The sequence below is a fragment of the Podarcis pityusensis genome (genome assembly GCF_964106645.2).
Source record: "Podarcis pityusensis genome assembly, chromosome: 17".
Classification (NCBI taxonomy): Eukaryota; Metazoa; Chordata; class Lepidosauria; order Squamata; family Lacertidae; genus Podarcis; species Podarcis pityusensis.
In genome coordinates this window covers 7,338,366-7,358,005 of record NC_138042.1, presented here as the reverse complement: position 1 = coordinate 7,358,005, position 19,640 = coordinate 7,338,366, and the positions used below count along the sequence as shown (strand labels likewise).

General features: G+C 42.4%; 1 protein-coding gene and 1 long non-coding RNA gene across 14 annotated transcripts; one reads left to right on the top strand and one right to left on the bottom strand.

Moving 5' to 3' along the window:
- Positions 1 to 33: 33 nt before the first annotated feature.
- On the top strand, positions 34 to 16,162 carry LOC308467000. Of its 10 annotated transcripts, none has more exons than XR_013981041.1 (9): positions 34 to 173; positions 3,017 to 3,065; positions 3,884 to 4,091; positions 6,081 to 6,141; positions 9,425 to 9,523; positions 10,758 to 12,398; positions 13,695 to 13,819; positions 14,253 to 14,345; positions 15,568 to 16,162. It is a non-coding gene; the product is annotated as an uncharacterized lncRNA (long non-coding RNA). The 10 variants fall into 10 exon arrangements; XR_013981042.1 differs by having other exon boundaries at positions 10,686 to 12,398; XR_013981043.1 differs by having other exon boundaries at positions 9,425 to 9,556; positions 10,686 to 12,398.
- An 81-nt stretch (positions 16,163 to 16,243) lies between these two features.
- On the bottom strand, positions 16,244 to 19,368 carry NANOS3 (nanos C2HC-type zinc finger 3). 4 transcript variants are annotated; one of them, XR_013981021.1, is made up of 2 exons: positions 18,069 to 19,368; positions 16,244 to 17,261 (listed from the first exon to the last, which is right to left on the bottom strand). XR_013981021.1 is itself a non-coding variant. In XM_080988401.1 (2 exons), exon 1 carries the CDS (start codon positions 18,990 to 18,992, stop codon positions 18,570 to 18,572), a length of 423 nt encoding a protein of 140 aa, XP_080844527.1. In that variant the 5' UTR covers positions 18,993 to 19,368; the 3' UTR covers positions 16,244 to 17,261; positions 18,559 to 18,569. The 4 variants fall into 4 exon arrangements, 1 of the variants encoding a protein (XP_080844527.1); XR_013981022.1 differs by having other exon boundaries at positions 18,485 to 19,368; XR_013981023.1 differs by having other exon boundaries at positions 18,490 to 19,368.
- Between the last annotated feature and the right edge of the window lie 272 nt (positions 19,369 to 19,640).

Sequence of the window (19,640 nt, the reverse complement as noted above, 5' to 3'; positions counted from 1 at the left end):
ACGGCGCCCGTCGGGCTTTACGGCAGGCTTTCCCCTTCCCAGTCCGCAGACAGAGATCGTGGAGGGAAGCGTGGCGATGTCAGTTGCCGAAGCCTGGCAGGCCAAAATTTGGAACAAAAGGCAGAACATTGTGCCTCCGCAACCCCAATGCAAGCCGTATTTTACTGTATTTAGTTAGTAACTTTTTTTAATAAATAAAAAAAGTACAATATTGCTTCGCAAGTGCTTCCTGCACTGGGCGGGGAAAACTGCCCTAAGAACAAAATAAAAAACATCCTTCCAGCAGCACCTTAGAGACCAGCTAAGTCTGTTATTGGTATGAGCTTTCGTGGGCATGCACACTTCTGCAGATGCCCTAAGAACGTACGAGGAGTCCGGCTGCTGGATCGGGCCCACCTAGTTATTACAGTGGCCAACCAGATGCCCCTTGGGGGAAGCCCGCGAGCAGGATTCGAGCATATAATATTATCAGGAGAGCCCGGCTGCTGGATAAGGCCAAAGCGCTCAGCATCAAGCCCAGCATCCTGTCCCCACAGTGGCCAGCCACGGGGAAGCTCGCGAGCAGAACCTGAGCGCAGGAGCAGCTCTTTTCCCCGTTCTTGATTCCCAGCAACTGGCAGCCGGAGGCATCGCTGCCTCCTTTTTATCGCACTCCGGTTGGAAATCGGAGCGGGGAGGCCGGCCGAGAGACGTTGCAGCCGCGCTGCCATAGCCTGGCATAGTTCAGATTTATTTCCCCGCTATTGCAGCTGGGCAGGCTGAGGCTGAAGGATACTTCCTTTCACCAAACCTGCACTTTTGGCCACGCGTCACTTTTTCTCCATATAGCAGGCAAGCTGGGCGGTAAGGCAGAGAAGGAGAGCGGTGTGCAACGAACACTGAAAGATACAGCGACAGGATAAACTTGCTCTTAGCTGTTTGTGGTTGTGTGTTTTGCCACCCTTGGAAAAGGGTCCCCGAATAACACCGGAAACCAAGAGGTGTTCGTTCTTCTACCCTTTTTCCTAGCTCTAGGAAAACCGACGGTAGGGTGGGGGCGGGGGGGGAGAGGAGAATTGGCGGGAAAAGTCGTTAGGCAGGTGCTCCTTTGAGTTCCTCTTTTGGCGCGCTTTTGTATTTAGTTATATTTCCCCCCTCATGACTTTTGTTTTATGGATATAGCAAACATCGACAGCACAAAGCAATAACGTTATGGCTGGTTACATTAAAATTTTCCGTTTTTGAATGCTTCAGCCCCCTTGGTTTAACAATATTTTCCCTCCAGTTAAGCAACTTAGGGCTCATAAACGTTGCATATCATATATACTAGGGGCTCCCCACAATAAAATATTTGATAGGGCCGGAGCCCCACAAAGTTGATGGGCATTCCCATTCAAATAGTGTGTGTGCACTGCATCCATGTGATTGATTATGCAGGGTGGGAATTAAAACCCAACATCTCAGTCTGGATCTGATTCTCCCCATCATATTCAATATTTTTTAAACAGCTGTATCATTGCTGGTTATGCTTTCTGCTTTGTGTTCACATAATTTTTTGGGGGGGGAGAAGGGGGCAAGGTCTTTCACTTGAAGCTAAAGGTCGACTTGTGACTGAATCTCCTGCACTATTTATTACATGGTGTTGAAGAGAAGCAATGCAAAACAATGGCGGCTTTGCTTTGCATGGGATTAAACGTTTTAGAACTGATTTCTGACAAATGGCTTTAATTGTCCATTTAATGATAACGCAGTAAGATACTGTTGAGACGTAGAGTCCACTGAACCAAGAGTACTGCAGGCAGCCCTGTACTCGCGGTGGGGCAAATGGGTGCTTGGCCCATGCCTCAATTTTTTTTATTTTAAGATCTTCTAATTTGTGACTTGATGGACAGTGAGGGCCTCCATGCAAAGAATAACAGGAGCGATTTCAGAACAATTAGCAAATAAGACACAGTGAGTGCATAACAAAAGCCTCATCTGGAAGAGCCCCCAAAATTTGCTAACTCAATACTTTCCTCTGACAGGGCGAGTTTTTGATTATCACAGCCAGCTTATAATTACTAAGGGATTCTGAAAAAACAGCCTGTATGGTAACGTGACTCTTGAAGAGTTAAACTTTCTATCACATACAGTGGTACCTCGGGTTAAGTACTTAATTCATTCCGGAGGTCCATTCTTAAACTGAAACTGCTCTTAACCTGAAGCACCACTTTAGCTAATGGGGCCTCCTGCTGCTGCCGCGCCGCCGGAGCACAATTTCTGTTCTTATCCTGAAGCAAAGTTCTTAACCCGAGGTACTATTTCTGGGTTAGCGGAGTCTGTAACCTGAAGCATCTGTAACCTGAGGTACCACTGTACTAGAGTTTAGTATGCATGAAAATGTCTCAGAACAGCATATGATTAACTTTGGCTGTAAATACACCATGATATTGTAGCCTTTTTAATCCATGGGTAGGAAAAATTGTTGCACCCGAGCAGAGACAAAAGGAGCCAAATGACACCAAGGGGTTAATCCAGAGAAAGAGCGTTTTATTCTGCCATGGGGGGGGGGGCAGAGGCACCTGTGTGATTCAGTTCACAAAAGACAGGCCGCAGCAAAAAGCATTTTACTGTACATCAGGTTTTTTATCCTGTTCTCCAAACCCCCTCCTTCCCTCTCCCCCTTCACAGATTTTACATAGAAATGTTGCTTTTCGTTCTCTGGCTCTGCTCCCGGAAGTATGTTGCAAATCAATGTACCAGGACAAGGTTATCTTGGATCTGGGAAGCGAAAAGCTTTACTGTTCTCAGCTCTAGGTTTGTTACAGCGTTTTCGTTACAGAAGAGGAATGCTTAGCTCTTGCTTTTTGTCTTAGAGGAAAATGCAGTTTTAAAATGCAGTTTTAAAATACGCCGAGGCCTGGCTGGGGGGAATTCACAAAGAGTTTTTAGGGCTTTCTGGGGTAACCCTAACTGTACCCCTTCAATATAACGTCTAATAATGCAATATATTTTATTTTAATAGAAAACATTGACCTAAACTGATATTTCCCTTTAGATCTACCAAGCCACTAAAATGAGTAAAAGGAAGAAGGGACAAATTCCAGGTAATAGAATCACACTGTTATTTTTTGTCTTTATATAAGACTTCCCCCTCCTCCAATTTTTTCAAGCTATTTCCATATTGTGGTGCTTCAAGACCGGGGCTTAATGTCACTAGCAGATTGTGCAGATCTGATTTTCTGTGTACACAAATAGCACATGACAATTAACACACTCAGTTCTGTGTATTCTGGATCCTCCCCCCAGCCACTACTCCCCTGCCCTCAACTGCCTTTTTTGTTCTGGGGAGATGCTCAGGTGTGTCTTTACCTTTGTGCAAATCACTCCCACCCCCAAAATGCTAATCTGTGCTTGGCCTAAATTTATCCTCAATTTGTGGATGTGCACAGAAGTGTCATGGTCTCAGTTCAATAATACATAGATGATGAGGTAGATTGTTGCTTATGAAAAGTTTGCAAGCTTACCTGGGAGTAAGCCAGTGTAACCATTTGCATATCAATTCCAAAAGCTGTCACGTTGACTTGGAACCTAAGCTAAGTTAACTTAATGAAGTTCATGGGAGAAATGTTTCTAGAACCCGCTTCCCCCCTGAGTAAGCATGTCTAGGTTTGCAGTGTACGGTAAGTCATGAGAGCATGTGCTTCAATAAATTAAGCAGATCCACTTAAATTAAGTACATTTAAACCTTGTTATTCAGTAGCAGACTTAAAGCATGTGCATTGAAATCAATGCCTATTGAAATCAACAGGATTTAAAAGTGTTCTCCTTTAGGTGATTAATGTATTTTATTATAAAGTCAATATCAATTGCTGTATTTATTTTGCAAAAAGGTTGATTAATATTCCCCCCCCCCCAATAAAAGAAGAGAACAAGGAACATGGCCTATCCAAAGCAAACAAGTGTCTTAGGAGGAAGCTTACAGAAGGGAATGATCCAGAAATGCCAGTACAGAATTTTCATTCGGACAATTCTTCCACAAAAGTAATTGTATCAGGAACAATTCAAGAATGTCAAAGAAATAGCCTAGCAAACATGAACACAGAAAATTTGGCAACAGACCTGGATACAAGGTAATCAAGTTTGATTCAAAGCAGAGTATGAAATGACTGAAACATGGTTGGACTGGACAGAGAAATCAAGGGGTGTCAACTGATAAGAGAAAGACAACTGACTGCTCATATGATTAAATTGTGATTGTTCTAAAGTAAGGCTTCTGGACAAAAGTTTTATTAAGCATGCAAATTCACATGGTCAGATTATAATGATGCAATTAGAGCAATTACACCAGGACCCATTCCTGCAAAGGGCTTCAGATTCTGTACTTTCAGTGTGTAAAACAGTAAGTCTCTAACTGTCCTGGAAGTAAAGTTATAAAGCAAAATGTGCAGGCAACTTTCTAAGTGTTTTATGTGAGAAGAGTCAGCCTGGCTGCTCCCACTTCTCAATGTATTTAGCCCCTAGTTGCGTACTTTGCCCTGGGATGCGAGTGGAAGTAGCGCGCCGGCAGCACGGCAGCAGCAAGAGGCCCCATAAACGAAAGTGCGCCTCATGTTAAGAACGGTTTCGGCTTAAGAACGGACCTCTGGAACAAATTAAGTTTGTAACTGGAGGTACCACTGTAATGTAAACCTTTTTGATAACCAACAAATTTATCACAAAATACCGAACAAACTTTCAAGCTGCCCTGCATGTTTAGATTTCAGGTAAGATTTCAGTTTTAAAAAATAATGGAGGAGAATAATGTCCATTTAATAAGCGCCCAGCAAAGTCTCTTCATTAGAAGATCTAATGCCATCTTCCTTCAAGTTCTAGGATCCCTTTCTTTGACAAAGTCCCCATGATATTTTTTTAAGGAAGCTGGTAAAATGTGGGTTGAATGAGGTAACTGTTATGTGGATTTGTAGCTGGTTAACTGACCGAACTCAAACTGCTCTTAATGGTTCCTCGTCATCTTGGGAAAAAGTGACAAGTGAGGTAAAGCAGGGTTCTTTCCTGAGCATGTTGTTAAATGTACTGTATTTTTCGCTCTGTAAGACGCACCAGACCACAAGACGCACCTAGTTTTTGGAGGAGCAAAACAAGAAAAAAAATATTCTGAATCTCAGGAGCCAGAACAGCAAGAGGGATTGCTGCGCAGTGCTGTTCTCTTGCTGTTCTGGCTTCTGGGATAGCTGCGCAGCCTGCATTCGCTCCATAAGACGCACACACATTTCCCCTTACTTTTTGGGAGAGAAAAAGTGAGTCTTATAGAGCAAAAAATACGGTATTTATAAACGACTTGAACAAAGGAATTGTGAGGGTACCCATCAAATTTGCAGATGACACCAAACTGGGAGGGGTAGCTAATGCCACAGAAGACAGAATCAGGATTCAAAACAATCTTAACAGACTAGGGAGCTGAGCCCAAACTAACAAAATGAATTTTAATAGGGACAAATGTATGGTTCTGTGCTTAGGAAGGAAGAACCAGCTGTACAAATATAAGACAGTGGACACCTGGCTTACTAGTAGTACATATGAAAAGGATCTGGGGTCTTAGTGGACCACAAGCTTAACATGAGTCAACAGTGTGATGCAGCAGCAAAAAAAAATCATGCTATTCTAAGCTGCATCAACAGAAGTCTAGTGTCCCAAACAAGAGAAGTAATAGTACCACTCTATTCTGCCTTGGTCAGACCACATCTGGAATACTGTGTCCTGTTCTGAGCACCACAGTTTAAGAATGATATTGACAAACTAGAAGGTGTACAGAGAAGAGCAACCATGATGATCAGTGGTCTGGAAACCAAACCTTATGAGGAATGGTTGAAGGAGCTGGGTATGTTTAGCCTGGAAAAAAGGAGACTGAGAGGAGATATGATAGCCATTTCCAAATATCTTAAGGGCTGTCACATGGAAGATGGAGCATGTTTGTTTTGTCTTGCTCTGGAGGGCATTTTGCAAATAGAATAAACATCCTGGGATTTTCAAACATACTGGAATTTCCTATTTACTGTATTTCTATTACTAATTTGCCTTTCCTAAACTTGAATGTACATATATTTGTTGTCTTTTAACAGCAAGGCTTCATTTGAGAGGAAAGAGCAAGATAATATGAAGGTTTCTGTACCTCTGTCTCAGGTAAATTCCGTCTCAAGTAACATTAGCAGTATATTTAACTGTAGGGTAGCTTTTAGTAATTTCTTGGTTAGGTAAAGTAAACTTACAAAGTATAGCTGAATAGATTTCCTTTGTGTTCCTTATGTGGACATACTGCTTGAACAAATCCAAATCCTTGATCAAATCCAAATCCTTGCAGTCTGTATCCCTGCAAGAGAGGACATTAGATGTGACTGATATGCAGCAAGATTTACCTGGTAGATATTGGGTAATTGACCGACACCTTGTATGTATCTTAAGCATTGTATCAGGCAGTTTGTTAAGGCTACAAGGGAATAAACTCCATTGAACCCAATAGCCTTACTTCTTTGGTTTGCTCTGTGCATATGTTTGCTCTGTGTAGAGAGGATGATTCACTAAACCTCCTTACACATTCTTTCAATGTGATGTCACAGGATTGCAGTGGCTAGCTTCTACCAACTTACTAGCTGGGCATTCAACAGCCAGAAGAAGAGACCACAAACATGCACAGATATATACACCTATTGCTCCTCCATGCATATATTTCTACGCGTGTGTAGACCCTTCATATAGTCCCTTCAGCCTCCTTATGTGTGGAAAGACTGTATGAGACAGTCCAAATGGACTTTCTCCCCTCATAAGATCTTCAAAATATGTGAGCTAATCCACATGGCTGCAATGCAAGAATCTGTGAGTTTGTTGATCATGTGTTGTTGTTTTGGCTAATAGCCAATAATATTTCACCTTTAAAAATGTATACTGGCAGTGATTATATTGCATACTTCTGTTTGTCATGGCTGAAACACCTAGGAAAATGAACTTAAAAGCTTTTTTAAAAATCCAAGGAAGAGTTGCTGTGATTAGGGAAAAGGGCAAGGCTCTTCCACATTCTCTGCTTCTACAGTGTATCAACCTACCAGTGCTGGAACAAGTACCATGGTGGCAGTGAGCGAAATGAAAGTCACTCTCTTTAGTCACAGAAAATAATTTGTACAGATGGCGAACATTTTGTGTGCGACCTATTGATGTATAGCTAGGCCTGCATCAGGATTTGAAAAGTTGCTTAGAATTTCAAACAATGAGAAGTACAATGCAAACCCAAACCACCAGTGGGCACTCAAAGCCAGAGAGAAATGAAACCAGGGCAACAAGCCAAGATGCTTTTGCTTGCACAGCTGGCTCAGTCCTGACCTAAATACATCTTCAGCAATGGTCTGTCTAGCTTTTTCTTGAAAACTGTTATAGCCAGAAGCCAGAAGAGCAGCCTGTGTCGTTCCGCACAACCTTCCTTTGAATTCATAAACTTTATTGCTGTGTGCAGATTAAGACCAAGGGTTGCCCCTTGTACATTTTCCCCTAGTGGAGTTGTAGAGCACATACTCTGAGAACAGAAGGCCCCAGGTTTGAACCCCAGCATCTCTAGTTAAAAACGTTGAGTAGTCATGAGTGAAGATGTCAAAGACCTCTGCCCTGGATAGCAACTTCCAGCCAGAGTAGACAATACTGACCTGGTATTAAGAAACGCCCTGAACTCCTAACGCCACCCCACCTCTTTATTGGGCCAAAGAGAACCCAGGAGTCCTGACTCCTGGCCACCAGTTACCTGCTTCGAAAAAACCACTCAGTTTACTCCCTTGCAGAAAACATTAAGTTAAGCACTCCCTTTGGGCAACAGCTTCCTTCCTTCCTTCCCTTTATATTAAATATTTGCAGAGCCATAGCTGTGGGGGGCTAGCTGGTTTTTTTGCCCTGGGTGAAGCCTCCAAAGGGGCACCATTAAAGCTCAAAACCTCTCTTTCTGTGTGTGTATGCAAATGCACATGGGGGGACGCCAAACTGGGTCTTTGACCCGGGTGAAATAAAACCTGTTTGTATTTTTAACAGTTAGTTTGGCTGTGGTGGCAGCAGCAGGGGGGGTGGGGGTGGAGAGGAATCCCCCTGCCAGGAAAGTTATGAGACAAAGGGAACTTGGACTGCCAGCAACTGGGCAATCACATGCGGGATGATTCCTGCCATGCTTGGCTCTAAGAGGCACTGGTGCTTCACTGTAGTGGGTCTCCGGAAGACAGTGTTTTCCTGTGGAAATGTGGACACAATGATGTAGGACCACTTAAGGCCAGCCCAAGACATCTTGATGCCCAGGGTGGGAAAGGAAATTGGCACCTGCTGATTAAAGGAGGGTATAACCCACCAGGTACAGCTGCGAACTATGTGGCCCCTCAGGTGCCTGGGCACCCACAAATTTAAAATGGAGGTGTGCCTCCCAAGATTCCACTCGGTGGTGTGTGCACACCATGGTGATGTTGGCATGCCCTGGGCACCCACTGTGGAGGGGGCAAGGTGGCATGCCTGCCACCAGGAAAGTCACCTGCTGAAGCCCAGCTGGGGGGGGGGAAGACACCCCCCCCCCGATCCTTTCATTGGGAGAAGTGCAAGATTGCCAAAGGTATTTTGCTGCCTGAGGCCAAGGTCAAGATGGTGGCCCTTTACTTTCGATTAGGTGCTAAAATCTCTACATGTAAACACATAATCCATCGATATGATCAAATTCAGATCATTTTTCTTTTCTTTTTTCAGTGCAGAATGTTTTTTTTCTTAAATGTGGGGTATACTTAAGAACTTATTGTATTTGCATTTTAACCATTATAGTAAATTACTGTTGTTCTTTCACTTTTGTGGAATTATTTGTTGCTCACAACGTCTTTTAGTTGACAGTAAAATAAATTTGAACTTCTGGTGCTTCTCATTTTGAGTGAAACTACTACCAGTACTTGTTCAATAATTCTAATAATTTGAATCTTAAGTTCCTCTGAGTGGAACCCCACTTGCAGATATGATACTTCCATGGAATACCTTGAAGATACTATTTGACAATTCCCTCCGGCAGCCCTCTGTGCCCTTAAGATCTGCTCTGGAGGATTGGGCATCCTTCCAGAGCAGCAAGGAAGGTGACACTGGGAGCTTCAAGGGGAGCAAGAAATCAGTGAAAATTGTTTTCTGCCTGTGGGAACCTCTGTTGGATCACAATGCCTTCCTTTCAGGATCCAGCTGATGAGGTTTTGTCCAATTTTATTCCTGTGCAAAATCCTCAGAAATTTAGGGCAGTCTCAGTAGGTCAAAAATAATTTTCTTTGTTGAGCCTGATAAATCCAATCTCTTGATGCCCTTTTGCTTAATTTTGGAAGTTGCTGAGGATAGGATACTCTTATTGTATAGGATACTCTTATTGAGTATAGGATACTCTTATTGTTATTTTTATTCTTACTCTTATTGTTGGTCGTAGGGAGGAAAGTTGGTACCAAAGTTTACAAAGCCAAGAAAAACATTGACTGAAAAAAAGGAAGGAAATTTTGGAGGAGCTGTAACAACTGGGACAGAAAAGGTACAACAAGCCCTTCCTCCTTATCTATATAATGTAATGTATACCCTTGTGATTTAGAGAAGTGTTTCCTTATGGCTGGACGTGGGGAAAACACTTTCGTTTTTGTACTGATAATTAAAGACAAACTGCACTCTTCTAGTTCAAATTAAGCACACTGAAAATTTCCAGAGGGCTTTTAATGATTCGTTTTAATCAAGATATACTGACATGTTATTTAAGGATACTGTTAGCTGTGCTGTTTTATTTGTATATACTATGGTTTTTATATTTGATTTTAATAATAATAATAATAATAATAATAATAATAATAATTATAATAATAATTCTAAGTGACATTCCCTAAGAGGCAGTTCATAAATAAATAAATAGTTTTAATGGAGTAATCCCCCCCCCCCAAATGAAAAACTCACGTTTTAGTTTGTCTTTCAGCTAAGGCACCTGCACACTCTCAAGCATATTAAGGACACTAGCTTTGGCAAGACAGGTGGGTCTAGCAGCACCCCCACACTGCAAAGTTGCTTCTTTAGAGGGAGCACAAGCCCATCTAGGAATTTAAAGAGTTCCACTGTGTATACTCCACAATTCACTGTTTAAACTAGTAAGCCAAGGGCAGATAAAAATAGAGTATTCTTTGGTGGAAGATGATAACTTGTGCAGAACTGCATATTCACACATTAAGTTGCCTGTATACTTAGATAGTCTTTGGTGTCCCTGCTCCCTTCTTCCAATAAGGTTAGGCAAAGGGCAAATGAAGAAAGGGCCTTCTCAATTGGGTCAACTTGCTTATGGAATGCTCTCCTCAGGGAGGATTGCCTGACACGTACTCTAATGTCTTTTCAGCACCATGCAATTACTTAAAAAACAAATCTCTTAAGACTTTTTACCTGAACTGGCTTTTCTGCTGTTGAATATGCCTTTCATTATGTCAGCTGTTATTATTTTGATTGTTTCAGTATTACTGTAAGCAAACTTGGAAGTTCGCTTGCTTGTTATAAGCTGTAAAAAGATTGTAAAGGCACTCAGAATCTGAAGGGGCAGTATATTGATGGTTAAATACATAGAAATGCACTATTAAATGGGAACTGGCAGCCATAGTCAGAAAATGCTAAATGTTTGTGCTACTTTTTTCTACTGACGCACAATTTTGTCAACTTCTTCAAAGGGTGATTGTATGGATAGAAATGTTACCAGCACAGCAAAAAATTATGTCGAGAACACTGTTCCTTCTTCACAGACACCAGAAGCAGTGGATTCATTGGTGACAAAAGTGAAGGATGCTGGAGATCAAGTGATCATTCATTGTGAAAAATTAAGTAAAAGACTGGATGTTAAAATGCAAGATGAGGACAAGATTGGAAGGATAAACAATGATGGTGCAAACTCAGGCTTAGCTGATTCCTGTCAAGGAACGGGGACAGCATCCAATTTACAAGAAAGTATCTGTGAGAAGGAAGTGTCAGGTAATAAAGATGTAGATGGTCTGTCTCTAGAGCCATTTAAATGCCAATTTGTTAAGGAGATAAGCATTAGTATGTTGGCAGACGACAATGTCACTGACCATATTAAAAGTACCCCACATGAAGAGCATCTTGATACTTCAAACAAGTGTATGGATAAAAATAAAGCTTTCCATGATATCACAAATTCAGATGATGTAAAAGAAGCAAACTGGGCCAAAAATAGAAGTTGTAAAGATGCAAGTCTTACTGAGTGCATGTTCAGCCAAACCCAAAAGGAGAACAACAGAACATATTTCCCACTGGAGACAGGTCTATCATTTCTCACACCTGGAGAACAGGGCAAACATCTAAATACAAGCAATTTATCTAGAGACGGAGATACTGATGTCAAAAAAGCAGACCAGGGCCTTTCATATAGAAGCGGGGAAACTGAAGAGCAAAATGCCATTTGCAGCAATACTGAAATTTCAGAACATGAGGTCACTTTGTGCAGCTCTGCAGTGAGTGAAAAGGGGACAGACAAGCAGAACCTGTGGTCAAGTGGCAAACCTGTAGAGCAAAATGGTATGAGTAAAACTGCAAGCCAAAGCAACCCTTGTACAGAAGAGACCATAGTTGCAGAGCAAAACAGTGTACAAGGCCAGAATACTTCCAGGAAAGACGTTCTAGATATTCAATCTATGAGTATTTATTTGGAAAAGAAAGCAGATCTTTCTGAATCAAAATGTGAACAGGTTTTTGAAACAAGTGATATGTTCTTGCCACAGCCTAATGAGGATGTTCACCCTGAGAGCAGCACAATCTCAGTGCAAGCAGTGATTTGCAGCGAAGAGACAGGGAGGAATAAAAAAGAATCTGAAATGAAAGCAAGGCCAGCAAAAAGCACCACTGGCTCACCTGACCCAGAAGTTCCAGTTTTACAGACCCAAAAGAAAAATGGTAGTGAGAGATTGGTGTCTGATACAAAACAGTCTGAATTCATCAGATGTGATTTGGAACCAGCTGAAATTAGGGAAGTGCTGTCAGATATTTCCCAGCAAAATTTGACTGAGACTGCCAAGGCAGAAACAAACCCAACAGAAAACTCTTCTGCTGACATCTACATGGAGGGAAAAGAAGAAATGGTAACCTGTGAGGACAACAAGAACAAACCTGCCCATGAGGAAAATGGCCTCTCCACAGTCAAGGTTATTCCAGCACCATTGGTGGTGGATGATCCTGGTAGAGAAATGAATGCTGGTTCCGAAATGCAGAAGTCTCTCCTTGCATTAGGTACAGGTTGCAGCAGAAATGCACCAAGTGGCCTTGATACTATGACCCAAACATGCTCTCCTTGCACAGATTCCCTTTCTCTGGATATGGAAATTCTGTCTAACAGTCAGCTACTGGGCATCTTTGAATTTCCACCACACAAGGTGAGTTGATCATGAATGACTAGATTTAGAAAGTGATAGTTTTACTTCTTCATATGACAGTTACTATTCAACAGAATCAATAAGACCTTAACACTCCAGCAATCCTTTTAAGATTGCATTTATAAATGCAAGTATCAGTACCCATCATATGAATTTATGAAGGAATTGGCCTTGCACTACTACCGGTACATACTTTTAGTGAATTAGTAGATTTATATCCCACTTCCTTGCCGGAGTCCTTAAAGCAGCTCATAACTTAACGAAAACCAGTGGATTCCAATTTTACTGTAGTTTGAATAATTTTTAATGGTGTTACCGTGCAAAATAATTGTAGCAACTGAAGTGCATCCCAGTAAAAATATTTGTGAACCAATTACAGTAGTATATAAAATGGTCATTTCCAGATCTAACAAACCCATTGTAACTATTACGGATTCTGTAGATTAACTGAAGCTGCAACAATAGAAGCAGTGGCTCCCATTCTAGTTCTTTAAAATAGTTTGTACTTGCCTTTGTGGCTCCTCTGGACTAAAAAACCTGGATAGAGCTGGGAGGGACTTTGGAGGTCATCTGGTCCAATCCTCTACTTAATGCAAGGTTCGCAATGGGGGATGCAACTATAAGAGGCCTGATTGATGGACATCCCACCTCTGCTTAAATACCTGCTGTGAAGAAGTGTCCCACATCTTCCTAGTTATTCTGCTCTCCTGTCAACTAGCTCTTATCCTTAGGAGGTTTCTTCCAGTGTTATGCCAACATCTGTTTCCTTCTAATTTCTACGCATTCATTTTAGTTCTGTTTATGTTATGTCTCACAAGGATGTGGGAGGAAATTCTTCGCTGTGTGCGTGGAGCAGGTGCCGGCCTGTTGCTGAGGGAGGATGGGGATAGCGGCAGTAGCAATGGGGGGTGGGTGGGAGAAAAGGGGCTTGCCAGCAGAACACACTGTAGATGAAGAATGGTGATCTGTCCCCTTGCCCTCCCCAAAGTAGCTCAGGTTACAAACAATCTCTGCTTGCTTGCAGGAGGCTTCTCTTAAAATTATATCCATCACATCTAGCCAAAAGAAACGATAAAAATTATTTGCATAAAGTCTAAAAGCTAACTAGTGGATATGTCTATGTATCAACATTCTGAAACCTCTGTGTCTAATAACCCAATTATTACATTAATTATGAACATTATTGCTGTAGATTTCTCCCTACCTGGTTGAGATTGTGATTGAACAAGTCCTTCACTGCTGCTTTTTACATAGAGAACATACCTGTATCGCTAAACTGCATTTCTATCCCTTCAGACATCCTTTCTGGATAATCCACATAGCCCTTCCAAGGATAAAAGTGATCAGTGTGCTGTAGGAGAACAAAGTGGAATCAAAACACCAGTCCCAGCCATTAATCTGATCTATCCAAATAGTGACAGGTGGGTGGATTTCCTAGTAGGAGCTTTCTTGGTACTGTATTTTGCATTCCAGTTGGTATTACTAGGCCTACTTCTGTTGCTTGCATGAGTGTGTACACACACCTGAAACACAAGAGCTAATGGAAGTGGATGATTTTTATTTCCATCTCAAAAGCTTGGGGCAGGCAGTTTTAAGAAAAAGTGCAATAAAAAAACATAATTAAAACCTATATTCTACATAAATATTTAATACGTCATTTGTTAGCTGTGCTATTTGTAGGATGGGATTGGAATCCTAGGTCAAGGGGTCAGTGACTATTTGGAGCAAATATAATATCCTTTGATGTTTGAAAAGGCATGACACCTGGAAAACACTCACACTTTTAATATAGAAAGATATACAGTATATTGCTGATCTCCTGCTTCTGTTTTCCTTCCCCCCCCAAAAAAACAGGAATGAGATGACTGAGGGGATTTGTGATCCATACAAACAAGAAGACGCAACAGATGTTGTTTGTGGACTGATTAAAGAGCTCTCTAATCTCAAGTAAGAACTTATTTCTGTACCATATCCAATACTTCATAAAAAATGAGGTTCTTGAAGGCCTGAGATAATGTGGTCACTGTCATAGCATCTACAGCAATTACATAGCTCCCACAGAAATCCTAGTGTAACATTCTTAGCTTAAATGTGCCTGATTTAAAGACAAAAAGACATGTTTGGCCTAGCAACCACTATTAGGCATGGTAGTTAAATTGAATGTCTATGTGTTTTATACCCCTGCATGCCAGATGCTGACGACAAACACTGAGGAAAAGCTATTGCCTTTTATGCCTGTTTGTGATGTTCCCAGAGGCATCTGGCCCAGGACTGTTTTAAGGGTTTACTGAATTGCAAGTCCTATCACAATTAGTGGGATATATGCCAGATCCAAACGACATCTACTGGGGTGCAAGTCCCACTGATTTCAGATAATTTTATTTTCATATGTGTTTAACCTTTGGGTTAAAATGACTTTTAGGAATGCCTTGAAGATTTTTTAAATGCCAACATGGCTTTGCAGGTGCTTCAAACATTCTGATTAGCCAGTCATTTAAGGATATTGTTTTGTGCTGTTTTTAATGTTTTATGTTTTATCATTGTTTACACTGCCTTGATTTGTTATAGTGGTATATAAATACTTGTATAAATAAATAATAAATCTCCCTCCCCTCCAGATCTGGATTTCCTCCCTGCCCACGCTGCTGTGCCCATGCTGCTGCTAACCCCTCCTATGGCTATTGCACCAGAGTAATGACAGGGGTCAGATCTGCTGCCTGAGGCAAATTTTTTTGCCTCAGGCACCAGATCTGACTTGCTTCATTAAAGTGCCAGCCTTGCTGAGGGCTGACCGGAGGTTGCCTCTTGTGAGTGCTGCTAGGAGCCATGAGGCATATCAGCCACAGCCACAGTGAGGAAGTAGGAGGTATTTTCCCCTCCCCAGTCACTTTTCCAGCCTGCTACAGCTCTTAGACTGAGAACTGGAGAACATGGCACATGAACCCTTTCAGCTACCTTGAATTATTTCAGCTCTTTGATAAATCAAATTCCTTGCATTTGTTCTGGAGCAAAAAATATTAATTGTTGGAACCTGCTTCTTTAGATAACAGTGACTGAATTGTTCTGCAAGGGGTTGCAGTCTATAATTTTATTTCTGCAGCTTACTTGAGAAGTGCCTTGCTAACATGGAACCCACTGTGGTGTGGTTGGGTTGTTTTGTTCTTCCTAGCCGACTTATCATGAGTACACACAGAGACCTGGATTCCTTCAAGAGACTGAAGTTCCGGAGAAACAGACAATCTGGGAAGCTTGTACCTCATAGCGTGAGCAATGTGACAAGCACACTTTGTACTGTCAAAAAGAAGAGAGAGATTTAGCTAGTGAATTCTGTTCCTGCTTTGAAAGTTTGCTTTGTTATGGTTTTCTTTAGCTATTTCATTTAGCAGTGGGGTCATTTATGCTTATCTGCATCAAAATAGACTGTTAGATGCAGAATAAAATTAATAAAATGAGTATAATTAGTCATCTTCACATCCCACTAACTATCACAGCAATGTAAAGGACCATTATAAATAAGAACTGGGTCCAATGTCTTGGTGCACAATCCAGTAAGTAAAGTTACCTGTATATCAGCTGCGATCAATATCCCTTTCACCACCATCTCTTAACAAACTCTTAACATAACTTTCTGGGTGTGACCTCTTGCCCACAATTGTAAAGAGTTGCCCTATGTTCAGGCATGTATCTATAGTTCTTCCTCCATTAGGCCAAAATATATCTTATGGAATGCAAAAATAAAAATAAAACCTTAAACTTAAAAGCCAGTTTTACTATGTAATGATGCCATTATTTATAGGATTCTGGTGTAACCATTTCATTGTTTATAAATGAACTAGGTTAGTGGAATGAAAATGCTGTATTTTGGCTAAAAATTACAAAATTGAGTAACTTTAAACCTCACTTCAAGTGGAAGAGTTATGTGTGTACTTAGTTGAAACCAATAGAGCTTAAAATGCTGTGCACTTTCATTCTCGCCCACTTTATAGTGTCTTGTGTGTTTTGCATTCTACACAGGCAGAACAATTCTAAAATTGGGGAAGATTCTGTGGTGGTGGAACTGCTGCTTCCCAAGCCCTGCTGCTCACTCTAGCTAGATGGAAGTGGGGTGGGATGCAGCACTTTCTCGCTTAAAAGAGGGCAATTAACTACACGAGCTGCAAGTCTGGTATAATTCTTTGCCCCTTTATCACAGTATGCTAAGACCCCTCATCTAAACCCCCTCAACTGCCCCTCCCTAACTTCATTGTCCAAGAGTAAATCCTTACATAGCGATTCATTTCAAAAATGACACATCTTTGGTTTAGGGTTTTTAAAACGCTGTATTGCTTTTGTGTAACAAATAAATAACCATATAAAGTCATAATATTAACAAAACAAAGTAATTATTGACCATACGTCTTAAGAACCAAATAAAACCTGGCCAACAAATATCACTTGAAAAACAAGCATGCATTTAAACAAAACTTTAAACAAATACAAACATTGGGAGACTTCAGACTGGTAATTTGGGAAATTAGGTAACATTTGTCTCAAGTGGACACTCTTCACACTGAGTCAGACATCTGTAATAACATGAATGTGAAATAATTCAAGCAGGAAGAGTAGCTGGATTAAAAAACAAGAATAGCGAGTCAGTTGATTGTGATAGTACTGAGAGAATTCATTTCCAGGCCCTTGGTGTGATGTACCAGTGCCACCTGAAGTAAATGTTGCCATCCTGGACTATCTTTCCCTCTCTGCTTTTTCTCTCCAGGTCTGAATATTTTAGTTGATTCCTGCAGACCAACCACTTGGGGTGTATTAGATCCAAAGTTTCCCTTGACTTCAAGAAAAGTGCTAGCTCTGGTACAGCTGCAAATGTACCTGAAAGAGATGATAAAATGCACACAATCCCAATCACATTTTCCTCACCAGAAATCTATGCATTTTTTTTCTAATTTGTATTCAGCTGTAATTGTAGAAATACCCCACCCCAAGTCCTTTGAGGCTAAATACTGGAGAGCAGACATACCCTAGGAGCATGGCCAGTGGTGAGGGATGAGGGGAACTGTATTCCAACAACACTTGCATAGCTTCACATTGGCTACCCTTGCTGTAAGAGTAGCAGTGGCAGGCAATGGCTGCTTATTTACATTTTTTACTCATTTTAACCCAGGAACCTCCAGGTTTGAAAACCACTTCAGGGTGGCAGGTTGTTGTGGCTTGCAAGAGAGAAACAAGCCGCAGTTCCTAGTTCAGAAGTAACACAAAACCAACCCTTTTCTTGTCCTGCTTGCACTAGGAGTGAAGCAAGAGCAATTGGGCATTTACCAGCATGCTACGAATGCTCAGTAAAGCTTCCTCCCATCTGGTGAATATGTCTCTGCCTCCGTCACACATACACAAACACCTTCCTCCCAGACAGACACACACACAATCTGAGCACTCTTTCTCCCCCCCCCCCTTTTCCAAGGGGCAGGGAAGGAAGGTTCAAATCCCCTCTGGGCCATGAAGCTCACTGGGTGATCACGACCCCTTCCTCTCTCTGCCTAACCTACCTCATAGGGTTGTTGTGGGGATGAAATGAGTAAAGGGAGAACTGTACGCTATCAAGCTCCTTGGAAGAAAGTAGGCGAATATAAATGGGAGTAAATATAATAATAATAAACTGCCAGGCGCACACACACATACAGGAGGTGTGAGCTAGGATGAAAAGTAACTCATTCGGCACCGGAATGTCGCTCAATCACTCTTGGAGGACGAATAATAATAATAGTAGTTATTCTTTATACATTGAATCCACCTTAGTCTTACTCAGACCCACTAAAGATCACAAACTTAGCCCTGTTCATTTCAATGGGTTTACTTTGAGTAAAAGTTACTAGGATACAAAACGGTGACAATGATGCCCACAGAACTAAACTCTCACCTTCCAACTCTCCATCCGCCTCCTTTTCCTTCCCCGACCCCAGGGGGCCTTCCTTCTCCTAAACACCCAGACAAGGTATGACCATTCCGGATAGTGGGATTTCAGAGTTTGCTTTTCAGATGCGCTTAACAAACAGGCGGCCTGGGGTGGTGGGGATAGAAAGAGGAAGAATACTTACAGTACCACCAGGTTGGAACCTTTGCTGCTGAAAGAGAAAACGAGAGAGAGAGAGAATAATATTCCCCTTCCCACCTTTTTATTTTTTAAGTTTTAGGATAGGCTGGCTTCGTTTTGAAGTGGCTTGCCTTCTTCCCGGCCGAATTCCGGATGCAGCTGTAGACGGACGTGTAGCCCTTGTTGGTTAAAGGGCAGAACTTCCTCGTGTGCGCCCGATCCTGAGATGCCCCGCACTGAGGGCAAGTGTAACTTCTCAGGATCGGGCACTGCACCCTCCCGGCTGAGTCCTTCAGCGCGTGCGACGCGTAGATGGCCCTCGACTCGCCGTTGTGCTTGCAGAAGGCGCAGTGGCGCGCCGGCCTGCTGACCCCGGCAGGGGGCGCCTCCTTGCGCGGCGGCGCCTGGTCCGCGAAAGCCCCCGGCCAGCTGCTCCTCGCGCTCCGCCAGCGCATCTCTTGCACCACGCGCGCCAGCTGGAAATAGTCCCTCCACAATTGGAAAGCCGCCATGATCGCCGCAGCCTGAGCTGGTCGCCGGAGCCCTGGGCGCTCCTAAATGCAGCCATGTGCCGTTGGGGCCTCCGCCCAGAGCCAATAGCCTGGGAAGCTCTTCCCACTGCCCCCCACCGTCAGGGAGCCTGGAGCCAAGGAGTCTGGCTCGCCCCACGGCCCCCCACCCCGCCGCTTGTGGGTCGCCATCCTGGCAAAGTTGAGGGCGTGGCTGCGAAGCCGCAGAAAAGTGTCTCTCGCCGAATGTTAAACGATCTGCAAAGAAGACTATGAATTGAAAGTGGAGGCAAGAGATGTATGTACTTTTCCCCGTCTCTCTGTTTGCTTTGTAACACAGATAAACGTAAGACTGAATGGAGGTGGGGGGAGAGAGAGAATCGCCAACTAAGAAGCGCAGCCTTTGGCTTCAAGAGTTGCTTCTTTATTGCAACTTGCAAAGTTGCAAGTTGGAAGTGTCTGTGGGAGTCTCTCTCTCTCTCTCTCTCTCACACACACACACACACACACAGTGCCGGATTTAAGCATAAACTGAACAAGCTCTAGTTTAGGGACCCACTCTCTTGGCCCCCCCCCCCCAAAAAAAATAATGGGGAAAAACTGGATGTACTTTGATAAAATACATATTTTGTTCTGTGCAAATGGCTTTAG